This window comes from Eublepharis macularius, chromosome 9, assembly GCF_028583425.1.
Source record: "Eublepharis macularius isolate TG4126 chromosome 9, MPM_Emac_v1.0, whole genome shotgun sequence".
NCBI classification, from domain to species: domain Eukaryota; kingdom Metazoa; phylum Chordata; class Lepidosauria; order Squamata; family Eublepharidae; genus Eublepharis; species Eublepharis macularius.
Genome location: NC_072798.1, coordinates 3,246,265 through 3,265,010, shown reverse-complemented (window position 1 = coordinate 3,265,010; position 18,746 = coordinate 3,246,265). Strand labels below are relative to the sequence as shown.

At 48.8% G+C, this 18,746-nt stretch overlaps 1 protein-coding gene across 4 annotated transcripts in view; it reads left to right on the top strand.

Moving 5' to 3' along the window:
* Positions 1 to 291: 291 nt before the first annotated feature.
* Positions 292 to 18,746, top strand: part of FLNC (filamin C) — a 100,909-nt gene continuing 82,454 nt past the window's right edge. For all 4 annotated transcript variants that reach the window (XM_054989331.1, XM_054989330.1, XM_054989329.1 and 1 more), the window contains exon 1: positions 292 to 1,215. In XM_054989331.1, the coding sequence (XP_054845306.1) occupies positions 858 to 1,215 (358 nt within the window). In that variant the 5' untranslated portion in view covers positions 292 to 857. The remainder of the gene's footprint in view (positions 1,216 to 18,746) is intronic.

Genomic DNA, 18,746 nt, shown 5'->3' with positions numbered 1-18,746 from the left:
GGGGAGGGTGCTGCAGAGCGGAGTTTTGGGGAGGGGGGGGGGGTCCTCCTCGGGCCGAGCCAATCCCTGCCCCTCTGCTATCCTTAGCTCCCAATCCACGGCTCCTGAATTATCTCAGGGGGGATTAAAAGAAAGTTACTCATCCTTTACTTGTATATGGTCACAGCGCAGGCATTCCTGAGAGTCCTTCCTCCTGACGCGGAGCAGAGGGGTGGGGGGCCGGGGCCGAGGGGGTGGGAGACGCTTTTAAAACCCCCCTCCGCCGCTCCGGACCTTCCACTTTTGAATGACACGGGGAGACGCGCGACACACGCACTTTCTCTCTCCCTTGCCTCGACCTGCTCCTCTGGCTTGGCTCGTCAGAAGCCCGGTTCCTGCGGAAGGGGGCAAAGCACAAGCCGGAGAAAGAAGGGGGCCTAAGGCCGAAGGACGACCCCCTCCCAACACACCCCTCTCGGATGTTACATTTCCTCCCACTTCCAGCCGGCCCCTTCGCTGCTTCTCTGATTTCTGGATCCGATTTTCACCCTGTCCCGTTTGGGGAGGATTGCTTCGCCTCTGGCTCCGAGAAGGAAACTCGGTGAAGAGCCGGGGAGGGGAGAAAGCAGAAAGAGAGAGGAGGTGAGCGACGCCCCCCGCCCCACCCCACCCACCGGCCCGTCCGCAAGGGCTGGTCAGTTTCGCCGCCGCCGCCGCCACTTGGTCAATTTCACCTCGCCCCCGGCAAGGGCGGGTCAATTTCACGCGTCCGCGAAGCGCGTTCGCAGCGGGGCGCTTCTCGTCCCGCGCCTGCTCTCCGGAGCGAGCCTCTCCCCGACGCCGAGCAGCCCCCTTCGCCGGCCCGCCAGAGCCCCACGATGAACAGCAACAGTTACTACGACCAGCCGCCCCAAACTTACTACCAGGGCGAGGAGCAGGAGGAGATGCCGGCCACCGAGAAGGACCTGGCCGAGGACGCGCCCTGGAAGAAGATCCAGCAGAACACCTTCACGCGCTGGTGCAACGAGCACCTCAAGTGCATGAACAAGCGCATCGGGGACCTGCAGAAGGACCTGGGCGACGGCCTGAAGCTCATCGGCCTCCTCGAGGTCCTGAGCCAGAAGAAGATGTACCGCAAGTACCACGCGCGCCCCAACTTCAGGCAGATGAAGCTGGAGAACGTCTCGGTGGCCTTGGAGTTCTTGGACCGGGAGCACATCAAGCTGGTCTCCATCGGTGAGTTTGGGGCGCCCTGGCTGGGGGGGGGGGGCGGGCGGGGAGGAGGAGGAAGAGGAAGGCCAGGGGCGGGGGGGGGATCAGCCCTCTCCACCCCCTCCCCAACGAGGGGAAGGAGCCCGAGAGAAAGCAGGAAACAGCTGGGAGGAGGCTGAGCTTCAGTGAGAGTTTGTGTATGAAGAGATTTGGGGGGGGGGCGCACTCGAAAGCAGTACTTTTCTTGGCCCCAACTTCTGATGCAGTGTCAGTTTCCCAGGCTACACAGAACTCTTGGTCTGTGCAAGAGGGACACTTTCGCACACATTTCCAGGAAGATAGTTCTAGGTGGATAGTTGTGTTGGGCTGCAGTAGAAGAGCAAATTCGGGAGTCCAGTTGCACCTTAGAGCTCAGGTTAGGAGCTTTCCTGAGTCAAGGCTCCTGTTGTTGGATTACATTTCCTGTTCTTGTGTCCGGTCTGATGAAGTTTTCTATAGAACAGAAAAGTCCTAACTTTGGGTGGGTGGACTTCAAACAGCGGGCCAAGTGCCTGGACTACACAGGATGCCCCTCGGTCATTGTTGCAACCGACGAACTGTTGTGGTTTGGTTGACCTCGGGGAATAAGAATTTGTGAACAGGATTTGTTCAGTTTTCCTGGGCCAAGTTTTGAGGAGTTACGTGGAACTCCTTTTGGCTCTTCTTGTACTGAAAAGTATCCCTGCCTAGAGAGTCTCCCAGGTGTTTGTGCCAGTGAGCAAAATCTACAATGGTTACAAATGACACTTTTATGGAATGGAGCAAGATTCAACTCCAGCCAACCTCAATCTATCTTTTTGTAGTGCGTTCCATTCACTCTGTGAGGCGGGCTATGAGTATGATCACATTACCCTGGCGTAGATCTGTGAGCCAGAAAGCCTTTCTCTCAGATCTCACACCAGCTGTGTACCTGCTTAGACCTGGCCTTCCAATCTGCAGTGTGAAGATACAACTGATCTATCTGACAGGTTTATTGTAACGTTGACAGTTGGGACTGTATATGCGAGGCTTGGAACACTTGCTCTCTAAATTATTGCAAGTGGTAGGATTTGAATCCAGACCCCTGAGAGCTTTGTTTCCTTTTCTGGGCAGTGAATTTTAGTAGCTCTCCAGAATTAGCCACAGAGGTCCCCTAGATTTTAAAAGAGGGGCAGAAGAACTTCAGATATAAGGGCTGGGGTCTCATTCCAGGCACAGGGTAAAGAGAAGTGAACGTATATCTATTAAAATGAGAAGGGATTTTCATAGGTAGCTGCGGCTAAATAGTCATGCTGATATCCGCAGGCACTGATTACATCTAGGGAGATCATACACATTAATGGAAATGAGGTTCATCAGTAACCAGTGTGGTGTAGTGTCAGACTAGCATCTGAGAGGCCCAGGTTCGAATCCCCACTCTGCTATGGAAACTTGCTGAGTGACCTTGGGCCAGTCTTAGCCTCTCAGCCTAACCTACCTCACAGGGTTGTTGGGAAGATAAAATAGAGGAGGCGAGAATGATGTAAGCTGCTTGGGAGCCCCAGTGGTGAGAAAAGTGGGGTACAAACAAAGTAAATAAATAAGCTATTAACCATGATGGCTCAGGGGAACTTCCATGTTCAGAGGCAGTATACCTTTGAATGTCAGTTGCTTAGGACAACAGGGGGATGCCTTGGCTACTGTGTCTCTCTTTTGGACCTCCCAGGGTGGGCCACCATGGGATGCTAAGCTAGATAAACCCTTCGCCTGATCCAGCAGGGCTCTTCTTATGACCTTAGGGCAAGACTGGAAGCTCGAATGAAATAAGAGCGTCCGGCTCTTTGAGCTTTCTGAAAATGGGGACATCTAATCTGTGGAGCTGGGATATTTTGCAATAAGCTGCATTTTCTGCTTCTCGGGTGCTTCCCTAAGAAGGGTAAATCAGTTTGAGGGCACAGCAAATATTTTAAAATAGCAAAGAGTCCAGTAGCACCTTTAAGACTAACCAACGTTATAGTAGCATAAGCTTTCGAGAACCACAGCTCTCTTCATCAGATGCATCGATAGCTTTCGAGAACCACAGCTCTTTTTGTCAGATACATCAGCAGCTTTCGAGAACCACAGCTCTCTTCATCAGATGCATCGACAGCTTTTAAGAACCACAGCTCTTTTCATCAGATGCATCTGACGAAGAGAGCTGTGGTTCTCAAAAGCTTATGTTACTATAAAGTTCGTTAGTCTTAAAGGTGATACTGGACTCTTTACTATTTTGCGACTACAGACTAACAGGCAAACTCCTCTGCACATATTTTAACTTTCCTTGGGCAGCCCTAGAGGCCTCCAAGAGCCATTAGGCCTGGCATATCTGGACACTGGGGTCACTGCTAAAGGGGAATAAGGGACAAACAGGTGGTAGAAAATGTGAGTTTTAATGTAGGACTCAAGGGAAGTTCTCAGGACTGGCTTAACATATTTTCGTACTCTGGCTGAAAATTCATTTTGCTCGCCTCCCACGATGTATGGGTGGAGCGAGGAGGGGCGTTCAGTGGCGGTGTCTTCTCTTTTTCATGGCGTTTCCAATTGGTTCCCTTTAGTTATTTATACTTCAAAAAATTATATCCCATATAATTTTACTTTGTTGCTTCTGAGGCAGTTTACAGCAATAATCGTTTCTGACAACACAGTATGAAAGTCAGACTGAAGCAGCAATAAAAGCAATCTGTTCCGGATCAGTCGTCATCTGAGATAAACTAAATAAATAATTCTCATGATTTGGTACCTAAAGCTAGTCCACCTAGGTGGTAAGCAAGTGTCTACAGTGAAGGACTTCTGCCCACGAGGTGCCCCCCCCCGTTTACAAGGCCCGTCTCCAGTAGCCATTCACTTCATCTCCACAAGGGGGCACACGGAGCAGGACTCCTATTGGTTATAGTCATTGTGGGTAAATATGTGAGGGTGCGTGACAGCCCAGGTGAGCCTGATCTCAGAAGCTAAGCAGGGTCGGCCTTGACTAGTAATTGGATGGGTGACCTCCATCGAAGGTCAGGGTTGCAGAGGCAGGAAATGGCAAACCATCTCTGTTAGTCTCTGGCCATGAAAAATCCACCAGGGGTCACCGTAAGTCAGCTATGACCTGACGGCACTTTACACCATGAGAGAAAAATATGTTCTGGGCTGACCTTAATAGCCCAGGTGAGCCTGATCTCATCATATCTCAGAAGCTAAGCAGGGTCAGCCTTAGTTAGTAATTGGATGGGAGACCTCCAACGAAGACTAGGGTTGCAGAGGCAGACAATGGCAAACCACTGTTAGTCTGTTAGTCTCTTGCCATGAAAATCCCACCAGGGGTCGTCATAGGTTAGCTATGCCTTGATGGCACTTTCCACCACCGTATGAGGGAGCAAGTGGTGCTCTCAGTCCCCTGGCCCCCAATTCATTTAGCGTTTTTAAAGCCAATCCCTGACACTTTGAATTGGTGAATCCACCAGCAGCTCACAGCCCCGTTCTTTAGGTGGACAGAGCGAAAGGAAGTGGCTGCAGATGAGGAACCGGGTTCATTTGTCTGAAAATGTTTAACCCTAGACACTCGGGGGCAAGCTGCAGCCTCCCCACACCAGTTTAATAAAAACCAGCACTCGAACAGTAGCGAGGCATCTTAAAAGATTAATGTTCTACAGATTTTGCCCCGAGGGTGGGGAATTCAGGGGGAAGAAATGAAAGCCCTCTGAACTGATCAGCCCCTTTCTGTAGGATTCTAAAAAAGTAGCCACAGGGGCCATCACAAACAGTGGTGGTGGGGGGGGGGTCAATCAGCCTGTCATTTGAGCAATGCTTGTGTGCCCCTCCCCCCTTTCCCTGCTAGCCCACCACCCCGTTAATTCTGCTGTGTCTGTGAGCTGCCCCAGGCATCATGTTGGGTTGGACTTAGAAATATAAGATAAACTTTTAATTTATGTCTTATGTTTATAATTTAAAAATTTATATAATTTAAAACAAACCTGAATGAACTACTATCACACATATACTAATAAAACAAACAAAAACAACTAATCAACTTGCAAAAAACATACATAATATAAAAAACCCCAATAAAAAACAATCTAAACTAAAAGGTTTCCGATATGTTGTCGAAGGCAAGGTTTCTGATTTTCTCCAAAACAAATATATCATATCAAAGTTTCACTTTCTCGTGAGTAATGATTAATAGCTCTCTTTTTGCTAGTGTCAAAATCCCCAGGGATTAAGGAAAGATAAAGTGCTAATTTATATTTTGAGAATATTTCTAGGTCTTTTTCTTTGGAGATCTTCATGAGGCAGCTTACCAAGTAACAAAAATACAATAAAATTATAAAAGCAACTACATAAGAATGATCAATATTTATACAAGCCATAAAACAAGGCCAGGGATATAAAACAACATTAAAGATACCCTTAAAACAGTCCTTGGGCCAGAAGGAGGCCATTAAAGTAGCAAAAAAAGAAGGCGACTCTCAGTGAAAAGCCTGGGTAAAAAGAAATGTCCTGGCCTGGAACCTAAAATACAGTAAGGTAGGCACCGGGCAAGCCTCGAGGGCATTCCAAAAGTGAGGTGTCACTACCGAGAAAGCCCTACAGGGAAGGGCACAGACTGCAGCAGATTTGGCCTGCAAGCCAATGCCATAAATTTTATGGAAGTGTTAACTTTGATGCAAACGGGTTTTGAAATCTGAGCCTCTCTGCGTCCAGTTTCAGTCTTTTCCAGCACCTCTAAAGAAAAGTGTTGTGTTTGATGTAGGCAAAAACATAAATAAACGTATGGCATCAGTTGGCCCTGTGTTCGCAAAAGGAGAGCCCTGTAGAATTTGGTAGTCCTTAGGGTTTGGATGCAGCAGACTAACACGGCTGCCCCATGGGAATCTGTCGCCACAAGGCAGGTCCCTGCCCCATGGACTTCACAATTGAAATTTAGAAGAGAGGGGAAAAGGAGACACTGCAAGACAGGAGGAACTGCAGAGGCAGGGCAAGGAGGGATGGGTGTGCTGTTTCCTTTCTTCTTTTTCTTTTTGAATTCTATAAATGTTTATTTAAAAGAAAAAAAGACAATTGGAGGTGCATAGAACCTTATACAAAGAACTGTTAGGTACATCTAGAAGAATATGCATAAGGGTGCGCTGTTTCCTTTCCTCTGTGCCCAACCCAGCCAAATTATAATTTTTATTGATTGATTTACTCCTTTTATACCTTGCCTCCCGCCCCCCTCTCGCAGATCCAGAAAGGCTTATATTCTTTTCCTCTTCATTCTCACAACAACACTGTGAGGTAGATCCAGAGGAGTTAGCCGTGTTAGTCTGTAGTAGCAAAATCAAAAAGAGTCCAGTAGCACCTTTAAGACTAACCAATTTTATTGTAGCATAAGCTTTCGAGAATCACAGCTCTCTTCGTCGCATGCATCGACAGCTTTCGAGAACCACAGCCTTCTTCATCAGATGCATCTGACAAAGAGAACGTGATTCTCGAAAGCTTATGCTACAATATAATTGGTTAGCCTTAAAGGTGCTACTGGACTCTTTTTGACTGTGAGGTAGGTTAGGCTGAGAGTGTGCGACAGGTCCAAGGCCATCCAGTAAGCTTCCATAGCAGAGTGAGGATTCGAACCTGGGTCTCCCAGATCCATCACTCTAGCCACTACACCACACTGACTCTGCAGCCTGAATCCCTAATGCAAAGAATAGTTTTCATACCCATTTTGTCTTTCTGTCTGTCATGGGATGAGATGGGAGGGCAGGAGGTCTATAGAGCACTGACCCCCCCCTCCATGAGAGAAGTTCCACAAGTTTAAGTACTTACTTCCTTAAATCATAAAAAATAGTACTGTGTTCTTTTTTTAAAATGCACATTCTCAAAGGAAGCAAGCCGATATTTCCAGAATGGTGCTTTCTGGCACCAAATTGCCTACTTCTGTATTCTGATCAAACAAACAGAGGAGTCAGCCGTGTTAGTCGGTAGTTTCAAAATGGTAGAGTCCAGTAGCACTTTTAAGACTAACCAAATTTATTGTAGCTAACAAAGATAGCTGTGGTTCTCGAAAGCTGACGATGCCTGTGACTAAGAGAGCTGTGGTTCTCGAAAGCTTGTGCTACAATAAAATTGGTCTTTTGGTGCTACACCTCTGAAGATGCCAGCCACAGCTGCTGGCGAAACGTCAGGAACTACAATGCCAAGACCACGGCAATACAGCCCGGAAAACCCACAACAACCATCGTTCTCCGGCCGTGAAAGCCTTCGACAATACAAAGTTGGTTCATCTTAAAAGTGCTACAGGACTCTTTACTACAGATCAAAGAAAGTCACACTTAGGAAAAAGAGAAAAATGCAGAGGAGTGTATTTTTCTTGCACTCTGCAAACACCACGCGTCTGTGCAGGGAAATGCACGCATGTGTGAGCATCGCTCGTGACAATCAAAGTGCCTGTTGTCTGCTTTCCAGTCCTCCCAGCTGTATTTTCCATGTTTTGCAGGAAAACACAGACATGGCCCCCACATCTACACACACAAAAAGCCGCAACCTCTTCACCTATTCATGCAGCCTCCTTTGCTGTGTATGTCTCAGAGGTTGAAAAAACCAAAACATGCCTCTCCTTTGAAAGGAAATGTCTTTCAGTGTTCCGAGTGTATGGATCTGAGCCAATGGGAAAGGGAGGGAGGAACGGGAACTCTTACAGTGTACATTTGTCAATAAGAATTGTCTAGATTGTTATCCTTGGCTGGAAGGATGGGGCAAGCAGGGCGAGGGGGGGGGAGAGTTGGGTGCCTATCTGCTTGCTATAGTTTCAGCCCCTCTAATCTTCCAAGGAACAGGGCCTGCTCCCCCACCCCGTCCCTCCTTGTTTTGTGGATCAAAGAAAGGCAGCTGTGTAGGGCCACAAATACAAACCCGCTTCAGTGTGGGAATTTCTCCCTGGATTTAAGCAGATTAGGGTGTGGCGTTGGAAGAAGGCAGCAGCTGACACAGCAGTCCGCAACAGCCAGCTCGGGCACAGTTGGTGCTGTTGCCCATCTAAATCAAAGCAACCCTCTTGCCTCTGAAGTTGCTGCCTGCGAGCTCTGTGCCAGTCCACTTGATCAGAAAGAGGAGGGGCTCTGGCGGAGTGCAGAATATTTTACCTGCTTGGTGCCAAACTCGGTGGCAGATTCTTCCACCAGCAACCCCCAAATTCTGCCATGCAGCTCATATTTTGCAAATCTTTGCATCGGTTCCTATGGCACAAGGACACCCATTTCATTTTTTCCGCCAGAATGTTTAATTTTATTAATAAGATTAAAAGTCCAGTAAAAGGGGCAGAGAAATAGAAGAAAAAAGTAAAGAAAAAAGAATACAAAGAGAGAAAAAGAAGAACAAAGATTGAAAATAACAAAGAAAAATAATACATGTTTCATTTTCCATTTTTCTCTCCAACACCTATCATGTTTTCACAAATATTATACTTTTGGTTTTAATATCTCCAAAATTTACCTTTTCAATACTGCCCCCCTTCCATTTATTTTCCCCAAATTTATCTTCTTAAAAATCAAAAACACAAATCAGCAGTTCATCAGGTCTACATTGACCTTTACTTTACATTCGAAGTACCAGTTGTGTACTACAATACCACAAATAAGAATGCCACAATGACACCCATTCCAGTGGGATTGACTGCGAGAACTTCCCACTGGATCATGCCCGTTTTATTCTTTTCCTGGCTTGAACTATCTGCAAACACTTGGATGCTCTTCGTTACAAGATTTTGGCCAGGGGATAACAGAGGCGAAGGAACGGAGGGGAAGAAGCCGGAGAAAGTCACCCCTCTAGAATGTGGGAGCTAATACCAGGGGCCAGGCAGTACATAGGGAGAAACTGCCTGACTTGAGACCCAGTTTGGTGTAGTGGTTAAGAGCGTGGGATTCTAATCTGGAGAGCTGGGTTTGATTCCCCTCTCCTCCTCTTGAAGCCAGCTGGGTGACCTTGGGCCAGTCACAGCTCTCTCAGAGCACTCTCAGCCCCACCCACCTCATAGGGTGTTTTTTTGTGGGGATAATAATGACATACTTTGTAAACTGCTCTGAGTGGGCATTAAGTTGCCCTGAAGGGCGGTATATAAATCAAATGTTATTATTAATGTTGTTATTATGACCGAATTGATGAATGAAAGGGATGTCTCTGTGGCACCAGGTGAACTGTGTGATGTTCACAAGAAATTTGTGAGTTGCAATGTGTTCCTTGCTGTCCGTGTTCGGAACATTGCTTAGGGACTCCAAACCTGATCTGTGGAATTCTGGGACTCCTAGAAAAATAGATGTAGAATGGGAAGAAAACCAAATCTGGAAAGATCAGAAAGGGATGGTCGCCAGCCTCCGGGTGGTAGCTGGAGATCTCGGGGAATTACAACTGATCTCCAAGCAACTGAGATCAGTCCCTTTGGGGAAAATGTCTGCTTTGGAGGGTGGACTCTATGGCATTATACCTTGCTGAGGCCCCTCCCTCCTCAAACCCTCCCCTCCTCATGCTCTACCCCGAAATATCCCGCAATTTCCCAGTCTGGAGTTGGCAACCTACAGTATGCACAGAGGTCCAGACTCCCAACCTCTTCGCAGAAGGGGCAGTGAGGTTTTGGCTTATCTTGTAAAATGAACTAGAAACTTACTTAAAATGAAAGGGAGACACCAGGCATTTTCCAACATGTCCCTCTGCTTTTGGAAGGAACCTGGAAGAGGTGGCTGGTGGAGGCTGAATGGAAAACTTGGGTTTTTGATCTGCATAATGTGCAAAATAGCCACGAGTACAGATACTTATAAATAGTAAACTTGTTTCAGTATTAACTGATGTGAGATTCTTGCATTTTATGTCGGAGAGGATGACAACATCAAGGAATTACTTTGCAAGCGACCCCTGAAAAGTGGAGTCCATTTAAAATCGGCTTCCACTTCTTCAAGAACTGCTAGTCTGGTAATTTGCTTGGCAAGAAAATTCAGTTTGTCTCATCTTGCTTGAGAATTGCACCCCTTTCCCATCTGCAGAAATCCTGCTCCAGGCTCTGCTCGATGCCTATTCTCCTGGCTTCGTGCAAACTGCGCAAATCCAAATTATTCAGCAGGGCTCTCTTACACAGACAATTGGGTTGTGCTCAAAGGAAATGGTGGAGAGCGACCGCATACACTACTGTGTACAGCCTGTTGTCGCATGCATGCTCCTACTGGATAGTTCGATGTTGTTTAATATCTCATAACAACGTGCTTATGTCTTGTGTCAGCATTTTTTCAAGTTCTGTGTTGGATTTCTGCTTGTTTCCAAATTTTTGTTATCTTTGGAGGATAGAGTGCACTCAGGTCATACATGACTTATGGTGACCCCTGACTTAAGGCAAGAGACTAACAGAGGAGGTTGTCCATTGGCTGCCTCTGCAACCCTGATCTTTATTGGAGGTCTCCCATCCAATTGCTAGTCAAGGCCGACCCTTGTTTAGCTTCTGAGATCTGATGAGATCAGGCTCTCCTGGGCTATCCACACCAGGGCCTGTTCTCCTCACCTGATTGTATTGTTTATTGAATAGTTCAGTCAACAGTCATATTGACTCCCATTATGTAATGCACCTTGAGTCTCAGTGAGAAAGGTGGACGATAAATAACCAGGGCTTTTTTTTCTAGGAAAAGAGGTGGTGGAACTCAGTGGGTTGCCAGCACAGGGGGCAACTCCTGGCGGGAGGTGGTGCCCCTGGTACCGTGTGCGCATGCGCAAAGTGTGCGCATGTTCCTGGGACCACGCAATGACGCCATTTTGGGTCAGCTGGAACAAGGGAGTTTTTAAAAGTTTAAATCGTCCTCGGCGAAAATGGTCACATGGCCAGTGACCCCGCCTCCTGATCTCCAGACAGAGGGGAGTGGAGATCAGGGGGCGGGGCCACCAGCCATGTGACCATTTTCAAGAGATGCCAGAACTCCATTCCACTGCGTTCCTGCTGAAAAAAAGCCCTGTAAATAACCGTAATAAAACAAAGAATAAAATATCCTACAAGGTGATAACACCCCCCCCTTTCCACTGCAGCTCCCCTTGTGCTACCAAAGCCCATCAGAGGGGGATTTGTGGACAAGACTGGGAGAGCGTCTCTCTGCATTATCTTCTTGAACATTCAAAGGAAGGAAGTGCTCATACTCCCATCACTCACTGCCCAGCCTATGGCTTCTGACCTCTGGAGTCCTCCTCACGGCTGTGGGAAACGGTGTGTATGGAGCACATGCGCTGCTTCATGCCCCCCACCCCCCTCGCCTGTCCCAGTGCCTTTGATAAGATCATATCCTAGGAAGCAATGACTGCATTGGAAGCCGATTCCAAGCAGCTGCTTCTCCACCCGTCTCTCTTCCAGACGCACATTTACTGCTCCCTCTTTGGCCAAAGCCAGACGGAGGGAGGGCAGCTTTTGGAAGCCTGGAGACATGAAATGAAAGGCCTGGATGCTTGTGTGTGTTGTAAAGGGGGGGGGTCTCAGAGGAGGCTGCCTATCTGAGATGCCTCCCCCACCTCTATCCATGATGTGAGTTAATGGAGGGGGGGTGGCAGCGAGGAAAGGCTTATTTTTGAGTGCAGATGTTTCGCGGCCTGGCAGCTGGAACTGCGGCGGGAGAAGGTCTGGAGCTAATTTGGGCAAGGATAGCTTGGGAGGTGTAGGAGAGAAGGGAAGAGAGGGCCGTGGTTGGGGCTTTCCCTGAAAAGCACATCGAGCTTTCCGGCTAGGAATATGAAGCTTCGCGTGTGCTGAGGAGGGGGCTTTGCGTGTTTTTCACAGGGTGAGGAATATGCGAGGCAAGCTGAAGGTGTTTAGCGGCCCCTCCCTCCTGTGCTCCAGGGGTTCCTTCCTGCATATTTATTTATTTATTTATTTATTTTGCTTCATCATTTATACCCGAATGGGAGCAGCTCCCATCATTCTCCTCCATTTTGTTCTCACAACCACCCTGCGAGGTAGTTTTAGGTGGCTGGCCTTGGTGTGCAGTAGAAGAGCAGGATTTGAGCCCAGTGGCTCCTTAGAGACCAACAAGATTTTCAGGGTGTAAGCTTTGGAGAGTCACGGCTCCCTTCGTCAGGCACCTGTGAGATAGGTTAGGCCGAGAGTGTGCGACTGGCCCAAGGCCACCCGCAGAGTGGGGATTCAGACCTGGTTCTCCCAGATCCCGATCTTGCACCTCTGCGCCACACTGGCTCGTTCCTTGCATGGACACGGACTCCGGAGTTCTGATCAGAGGGATGGATGTGAGGAAAGTTCGGCTAGATCAGACCCAAAATTCACCCTGTTTCTCACAGGCAGGGACCAAAAGCATCAGTCCTCGCCTGTCGTGGTAGTCCAGCACCTGTTTCTGCCTCTGAACATTGGAGGTTCCACTTAGCGACGATCAGGGCTTTTTTTCTGGGAAAAGAGGTGGTGGAAATCAGGACCACACAATGACGTCACTTTGGGTCAGCTGGAACAAGGGGGGGAGTTTTTTAAAGTTTAAATCGCCCTCGGTGAAAATGGTTGTATGGCCAGTGGCCCCGCCCCCTGATCTCCAGACAGAGGGGAGTTTAGATTGGCCAGTGGCGTGGAAGGCAATCTGAACTCCCCTCTGTCTGGAGATCAGGGGGCGGGGCCACTGGCCATGTGACCATTTTCAAGAGGTGCCGGAACTCCGTTCCACCACGTTCCAGCTGAAAAAAAGCCCTGGCGATGATAACCATTGGCAGGCCTTTCCCTGAATTCGTCAAATCTCCTTTTTTCAAGCCAGCGGCCATCCCTGGAGCCTGGGGCAGTGAACCCCATAGCAAGCCTCTGTGCTACCCCTTAACAATGCTGCTTTCTTTGCACCCCTTGAAATTCTCTCTCCACCCAGGCAGCTGCTGGGGTGAGTCTGGCAGCCCAGGGAACCTGAGGTGGCACGGTCCCAACTCTCCCGCTGGTGAACTTTCCTGCCTGCAAATGGCTGTGCTGACTTGTTAAGGAACTCTGTGTATGCTCAGAGACTCGCTTTCTGGATACCTTTGGGATGCTGCTTAGAGCTTGGCAGGGAAGTAGGTTGCTTAACTTTGGCTTCTTGCAAAGCGTGAGAGGACCCTTCCGGGCTGTACCTCCAGCCTCCTCCTTATGGGGTATATGCCGTCTCTCCAAGGAACTCAGTCGGGGCCCCACGGGCAACATGGGGTCATCCCATTTCACAACAACCCTGTGAGCCAGTCCAGGCTGAGAGAGCCCACGATCGCCCAGGGAGCTTCATAGCTGTGTGAGAATTCGCACTCAGCTCTCCCCTTCACTACCTTCTATCCTCGGAGTCTCGAAGTTCTTTTATTCCATGTTTCTCCCTGTGCCTTTAGACCCTCCTCAAGAATTCACCAGGTGAAGGATTTCCTGGCGTGAGCTTTACCTGCTGCGTTTATGCCACCCTACAGAGAGGCCCCAGCCAGGAAAGAAAAGCGCCAACGCAGACCTGTGATTTCAAAGACAGGTTCAAGGATGAAGCTTCACCTGTTGAATTCCCTCTTGGCTGTGCAGCTGTCCAGGGCACTTTTGAGTAGTCTGGCTGGAGTCAGCTCCAGGCCAACTAGCTAACCATGTGGCTCCATGGGCCATTTCTTGAGTCTGCTGGCAGGCCACCCAAGCCTTTAAAATCTCACCTGCTTGCCTCACACTGAAGGCAGCAGGTAGCCAGGTTGAGTTTAAGCAATACTAAAACATAAGAAGAGGCGGAGCCCCTCTAGATCATGCTCCAGGTAATCCCAGCACCATGTTTCTAATACCTTTAGAGAGCTTACAAACAGTGCACGAGGGAAGCTTGCACATGCGCTCGCGCACACACGCACACACGCGCGCGCACACACACACACAGAGCTTGTATCTGGCATTCAAAGGTATACACCGCCTGCTTCCGGAGTCTATATTTAACTTTCATGTGTTGATAGGTGTCTGTTCAATGGATTGGTCTAATCCCCTTTAGAGCACTCCAAGCTAAAAACTGCCATTACATCTTGTGGCGGTGAGTTCCATATGTCAATGATGTATATAAGAACATATGACATTGGCTGTTGCGGGTAGCGTAGGTCTAATTAAGCCCTGACCTGGATAGATCTCAGAAGCTAAGCAGGGTCGGCCTTGGTTAGTAATTGGATGCGAGAACTCCAACGAAGACCAGGGCTGCAGAGGCAGGCAATGGCAAACCACCTCTGTTAGTGTCTTGCCATGAAAACCCCACTAGGGGTCGCCGAAAGTCAGCTATGGCTTGATGGTAATCTCCAGCACCAGATCTAATTAGCCACAGTGAAATGGGTGGGTGGGGAGGAACAATCTTGTTTCCCTTTTGTATCAGAGAACAGGAAAACCTTGTCTAAAAGTTCCCTGGAAATCTCTTCTTGTCTGTGACACAAAATAACTTTCTGCTTAGAAACCCTTCTGGATGCAAGGGGAGGGGTTCTGGTCCCCCTGCCGGAGTGTGCGCTTGTGTGAATGCAGCCCCAGTGCCCCGAGCTCCAGTCTCTGTGGCAGGAAAGAACCGGGTTTCTTCCTAGCCATGCCAGAGATTCCACAGCTCCCATGCAAAGCTTTCTTTCGTGTTTCCTTGTCTATCTTTGGTTGTAGCTTCTCCCAGGCAGCCCAGCATGGCAGCCAACCAACTGGCTGAGCTGTGAGTCAGGATCGCACCTCCGCCACTAGCGCTCTGCTTGGCGTACTGCTGCTCTCTCCCAGCCCGTTCCCATTCACAAACAGGAGTTCCTCTCTTAATGTTTCTGGCCCATTCTTCCTCCAAGAAAGGCGGTGTGCTTGACCCTTCCTGTACAATGGCCCTGCGAGGTAGCTCGGCGGAAGGAGAGAGAAACTGGGCCAACCTACACCACTTCTTGGCCAGGTCTCCCAGGTACTAGTTCGGCGTTCTAACCACTATGCAACACTGCCTTTCTAGATCCTTAGCAATATTCTCCTTGACTGAATTATAGAAAGCAGATGGCACCTGTCTGGGCATGCTTGATGAATCCCTCTCCCTACTTAAATACTCCCAAACTTTGAACCCTTTGGGCGCCAAAGTGGGGAAACGTCTTCTCGTCGGCCCTGCTTGTAGATGAATTTTGACCAGGCAGCTGGCACTGCATGGGAGGGGCCTGGCATTTCTCCACCCCCCCCCCGAAACTCACAAAGGGGAGGAGAAGGTGCCTACAGCCCAGGGCTGGGAATGCAGAGAATCTCCCCAAGTGCTTCTTGCCCTCAGCTGTCTGTCCTCGGCTCAGTGGAATGGTCGCATGGACAGGTGGGAATAGCTTATGAGGGGGTGGGGCTGGGAGCGCCCGATGCCCCCCTCCGCCTGCTCTGATTAACCTTGGGCCTGAATAAAGCTGCTGAGTCTATCAAGGTCAGTATTGTCTACTCGGGCTGGCAGCGGATCTCCAGGGTCTCAGGCGGAGGTTTTTCACATCACCTGTCGCCTGATTCTTTTACCTGGAGCTGCTGGGGATTGGACGCTTGGCCTTCTGCGTGCCCAGCAGAGGCTCTTCCACTGAGCCACAGCCCCTCCACGGACAGAGAGCTAAGAAGAAGCTGTCGACTGTGCCAGTCTGCCCAGCCTTCTGCCCTCACCGAGCCTCTGAGCAATCTGGCTTCTGACAATTTCTTACATACTGGAAAAAAAAATCATCTTGTTATTGACAGAATTGTCCATATACTACCTGCTTTTCGATGCCAGTTTAGCTGCCCTGCCTGGGCTGTACCAAGGGCAGGTGTCCCAGAGCCATCCCATTATACCTATGCCACTGTCAGAGGGTTGATCTCATCGCTTTACCTCCAGCTGATATACTGACTGGCTTTCCTTTGGCTGCTCAGCTGCTTCTCCCTTATTGATCTAGAGGAGTTAGCCATGTTAGTCAGTAGTTGCAAAATAGTAAAGAATCCAGGAGCACCTTTAAGATTAACCAACTTTATTGTAGCATAAGCTTTCAAGAACCACAGCTCTCTTCATCTGATTCATCACCAGCTGTTGAGAACAACAGCTCTCTTCGTCAGATGCATTGACAACTTTCGAGAACCACAGCTCTCTTCATCAGATGCATTGACAGCTTTCGAGAACCACAGCTCTCTTCATCAGATGCATCGACAGCATCTGGCGAAGATATCTGTGATTCTCGAAAGCTGTCAATGCATCTGATGAAGAGAGCTGTGGTTCTCAAAAGCTTATGCTATAATAAAGTTGGTTAGTTTTAAAGGTGCTACTGGACTCTTTACTATTTCCCCCCTTGTTATTTCTCTTCCAGCAGAGACGGGCCTGGTAGTTTCTTTGGAAGATGGAGTTTTTGGGAGCACCAGTGGAAGATTGCGAGATCTGAGAACACCCCAGAGATCCTTTGCCCGTGGCGCATAGGGTGGCGGGATATCTGTAGCCCTGCTCATCTGCCCCTCCATAGGCATTTCTAACTATCTTCGAATGTTCTTTTGCATCTTCTTGCCAATAGAAAACTAGCACAGCAGGAAGAAAGCTCCCCTTCCCCTTCTCTCTTTGCCCTGCTGGCTTTCTGTTTGCAGGGAATGTTTGACATGGGGATTGGCAGAGGTGGCCTCCACCTGCCATCCATTTCAGCCCCTCAGATCTCTGCCATCTATTTTCGGAAGGGAGGGACCTCAGCAGTGTATAATTCCATAGACTTCACCCTCCAAAGCAACTATTTTCTGCAGGGGAACTGATCTCTGTGGCCTGGAGATCAGTGGTAATTCTAGGAGACCTCCAGCTACCACCTGGAGGCTGGCAACCCTATCATGCAGTCGTCCTGCTCCATTTTGGACAGCACACAGCACAGGGCTATTCTGTCCAGTTATTGGCAAAGGAAAAAGGAAAGGGGGAGAGGAGAGAAATTTCAGCCCCCAAAGCACTGGGTGATCAAAAAGGTTGACCAAAGAACCTGAGAGCTTTTTGCCCTCTTCCGTTTGCATACAGAGACAGCACCCCGTATGCAAAGATCTGTTGGCGGTAGACTAGAGAGGGCTACTAGATATTGGTTTCCAATATTCTGGGTGGAACGAGGAGCAAACATGAGTGTGTCGGGGGGTGGGGGCAGAACTTGCTTGGGCTCAGGTGAAACCTTCCAGAAAGGCCAATCTCTGCCCTTGCTGGTGTTAAGGTTATGCCCAAGCAAGCCCCACAGCTCTGTATACCAACCCTGCGTTGGACAGGGGGTATAATAGCAGCCTCCTCCACGTAGCTGTCGTCAGGACTAAAAGTTGTGCTCTGTGGCTCGTTGTGGTCTGCCCCTCAGGCACATGTGCAAGAATCCAGGCATTCAGGCCTGTGCAATAACCTAAAAATAGAATGGAAAGCTTTCCTAGCTAAATTGTCCGTGGTCTGGTCTGGGCGTGCAAGAGAATGAGGTGGTACCAGAAAGGACCGTGCCATTCCTGACTACAGGCTTATGGTAGTGCCATTGTTGAAACCTCCTGCCTATAAAATAATTCTGTGCAATCAAAAACGAGCAAATTGACAAGAGACGTTTTAACCAGCTCACTTCCTCTTGCTGCAGTTTACTGCCTACAGGAATATATTTATATTCGGGAATGTTTAACGGTGTGACCCATCACCTCGCACCTGGGGGTGGCATGGTCCATTCTGCTGCCTGTGTGGTGTCGTCTCCATGTGCATATGTGTTCAAGCTACCCCTAGGTCTGCACAAAGAAAAATCAAGGGGGAAAGAACGGCAGCCCCCTCTTTGAAATTCTGGCCTATCAACATTTCTGTCAACTGGCCAAGAAGTTGTGATCGCTTCTCCCCACCCCAGGGCTGAAATAAACCTAGCCAGTTGGCAGTGAATTGTGGGAGGTTCTGGGCACATGGCCGGAACAGGAACCAGCCCCCCCTCCCCCCCCCGATCCCCTTGCAAGGAAGGCGAGGGGGCTATTTTGGGACCGTTCGGCTTGGTGCATATCAAATGTTCAGGCTGGGCGCATCAGTGTGCTGTTGGGAACGTTCATCCATGGAAGAAGCTTGTTAAAGGGTGGGAAAGAAAAGTCTTTGCAAATGGGTTGTGGAAGGCGATTAAGGGATGTGTCCAAAGGGACCTAAAAGATGAGTTTTTTCCTCTCATGGGATAAGCCTGGTTTCTTCCCTCTCCCCTCTTTGCACTGCGACCAACAGTACATGCATGTCACTGTTTAAAAAAAAAAAATCCTACCACACTGGCTTTCTCCTTCCCTCCTATGCTGAAGGCAGGATGCTTTATACTTTAAAATGCACTCGCACGATTATGTGATTTAAAACCAAGCCATTGCCAGCACCATGTTTCTTTTTTAAAAAACAAAATAAGCGCAAGTTTTGCAAAACTGCTCAGGGGAATGGAGGAGGGAGTTGGATCCGTGACCGCACAGGCGCCATCCCATCAGTGCTGTGCGCAGATGGCTTTTGCTGCAAAGGGGCAGAATCACTCTACTCTGTCTGAGCTTGACTTTGGATAAAATTCATTTGCTTAGAGGGATTGTTCTTGTTGTGCTTCGAGAGAAACTCAAACGTATCATCCCCCCTCATTTTTTTTTTTACATGTACCCTTTATTTATATAT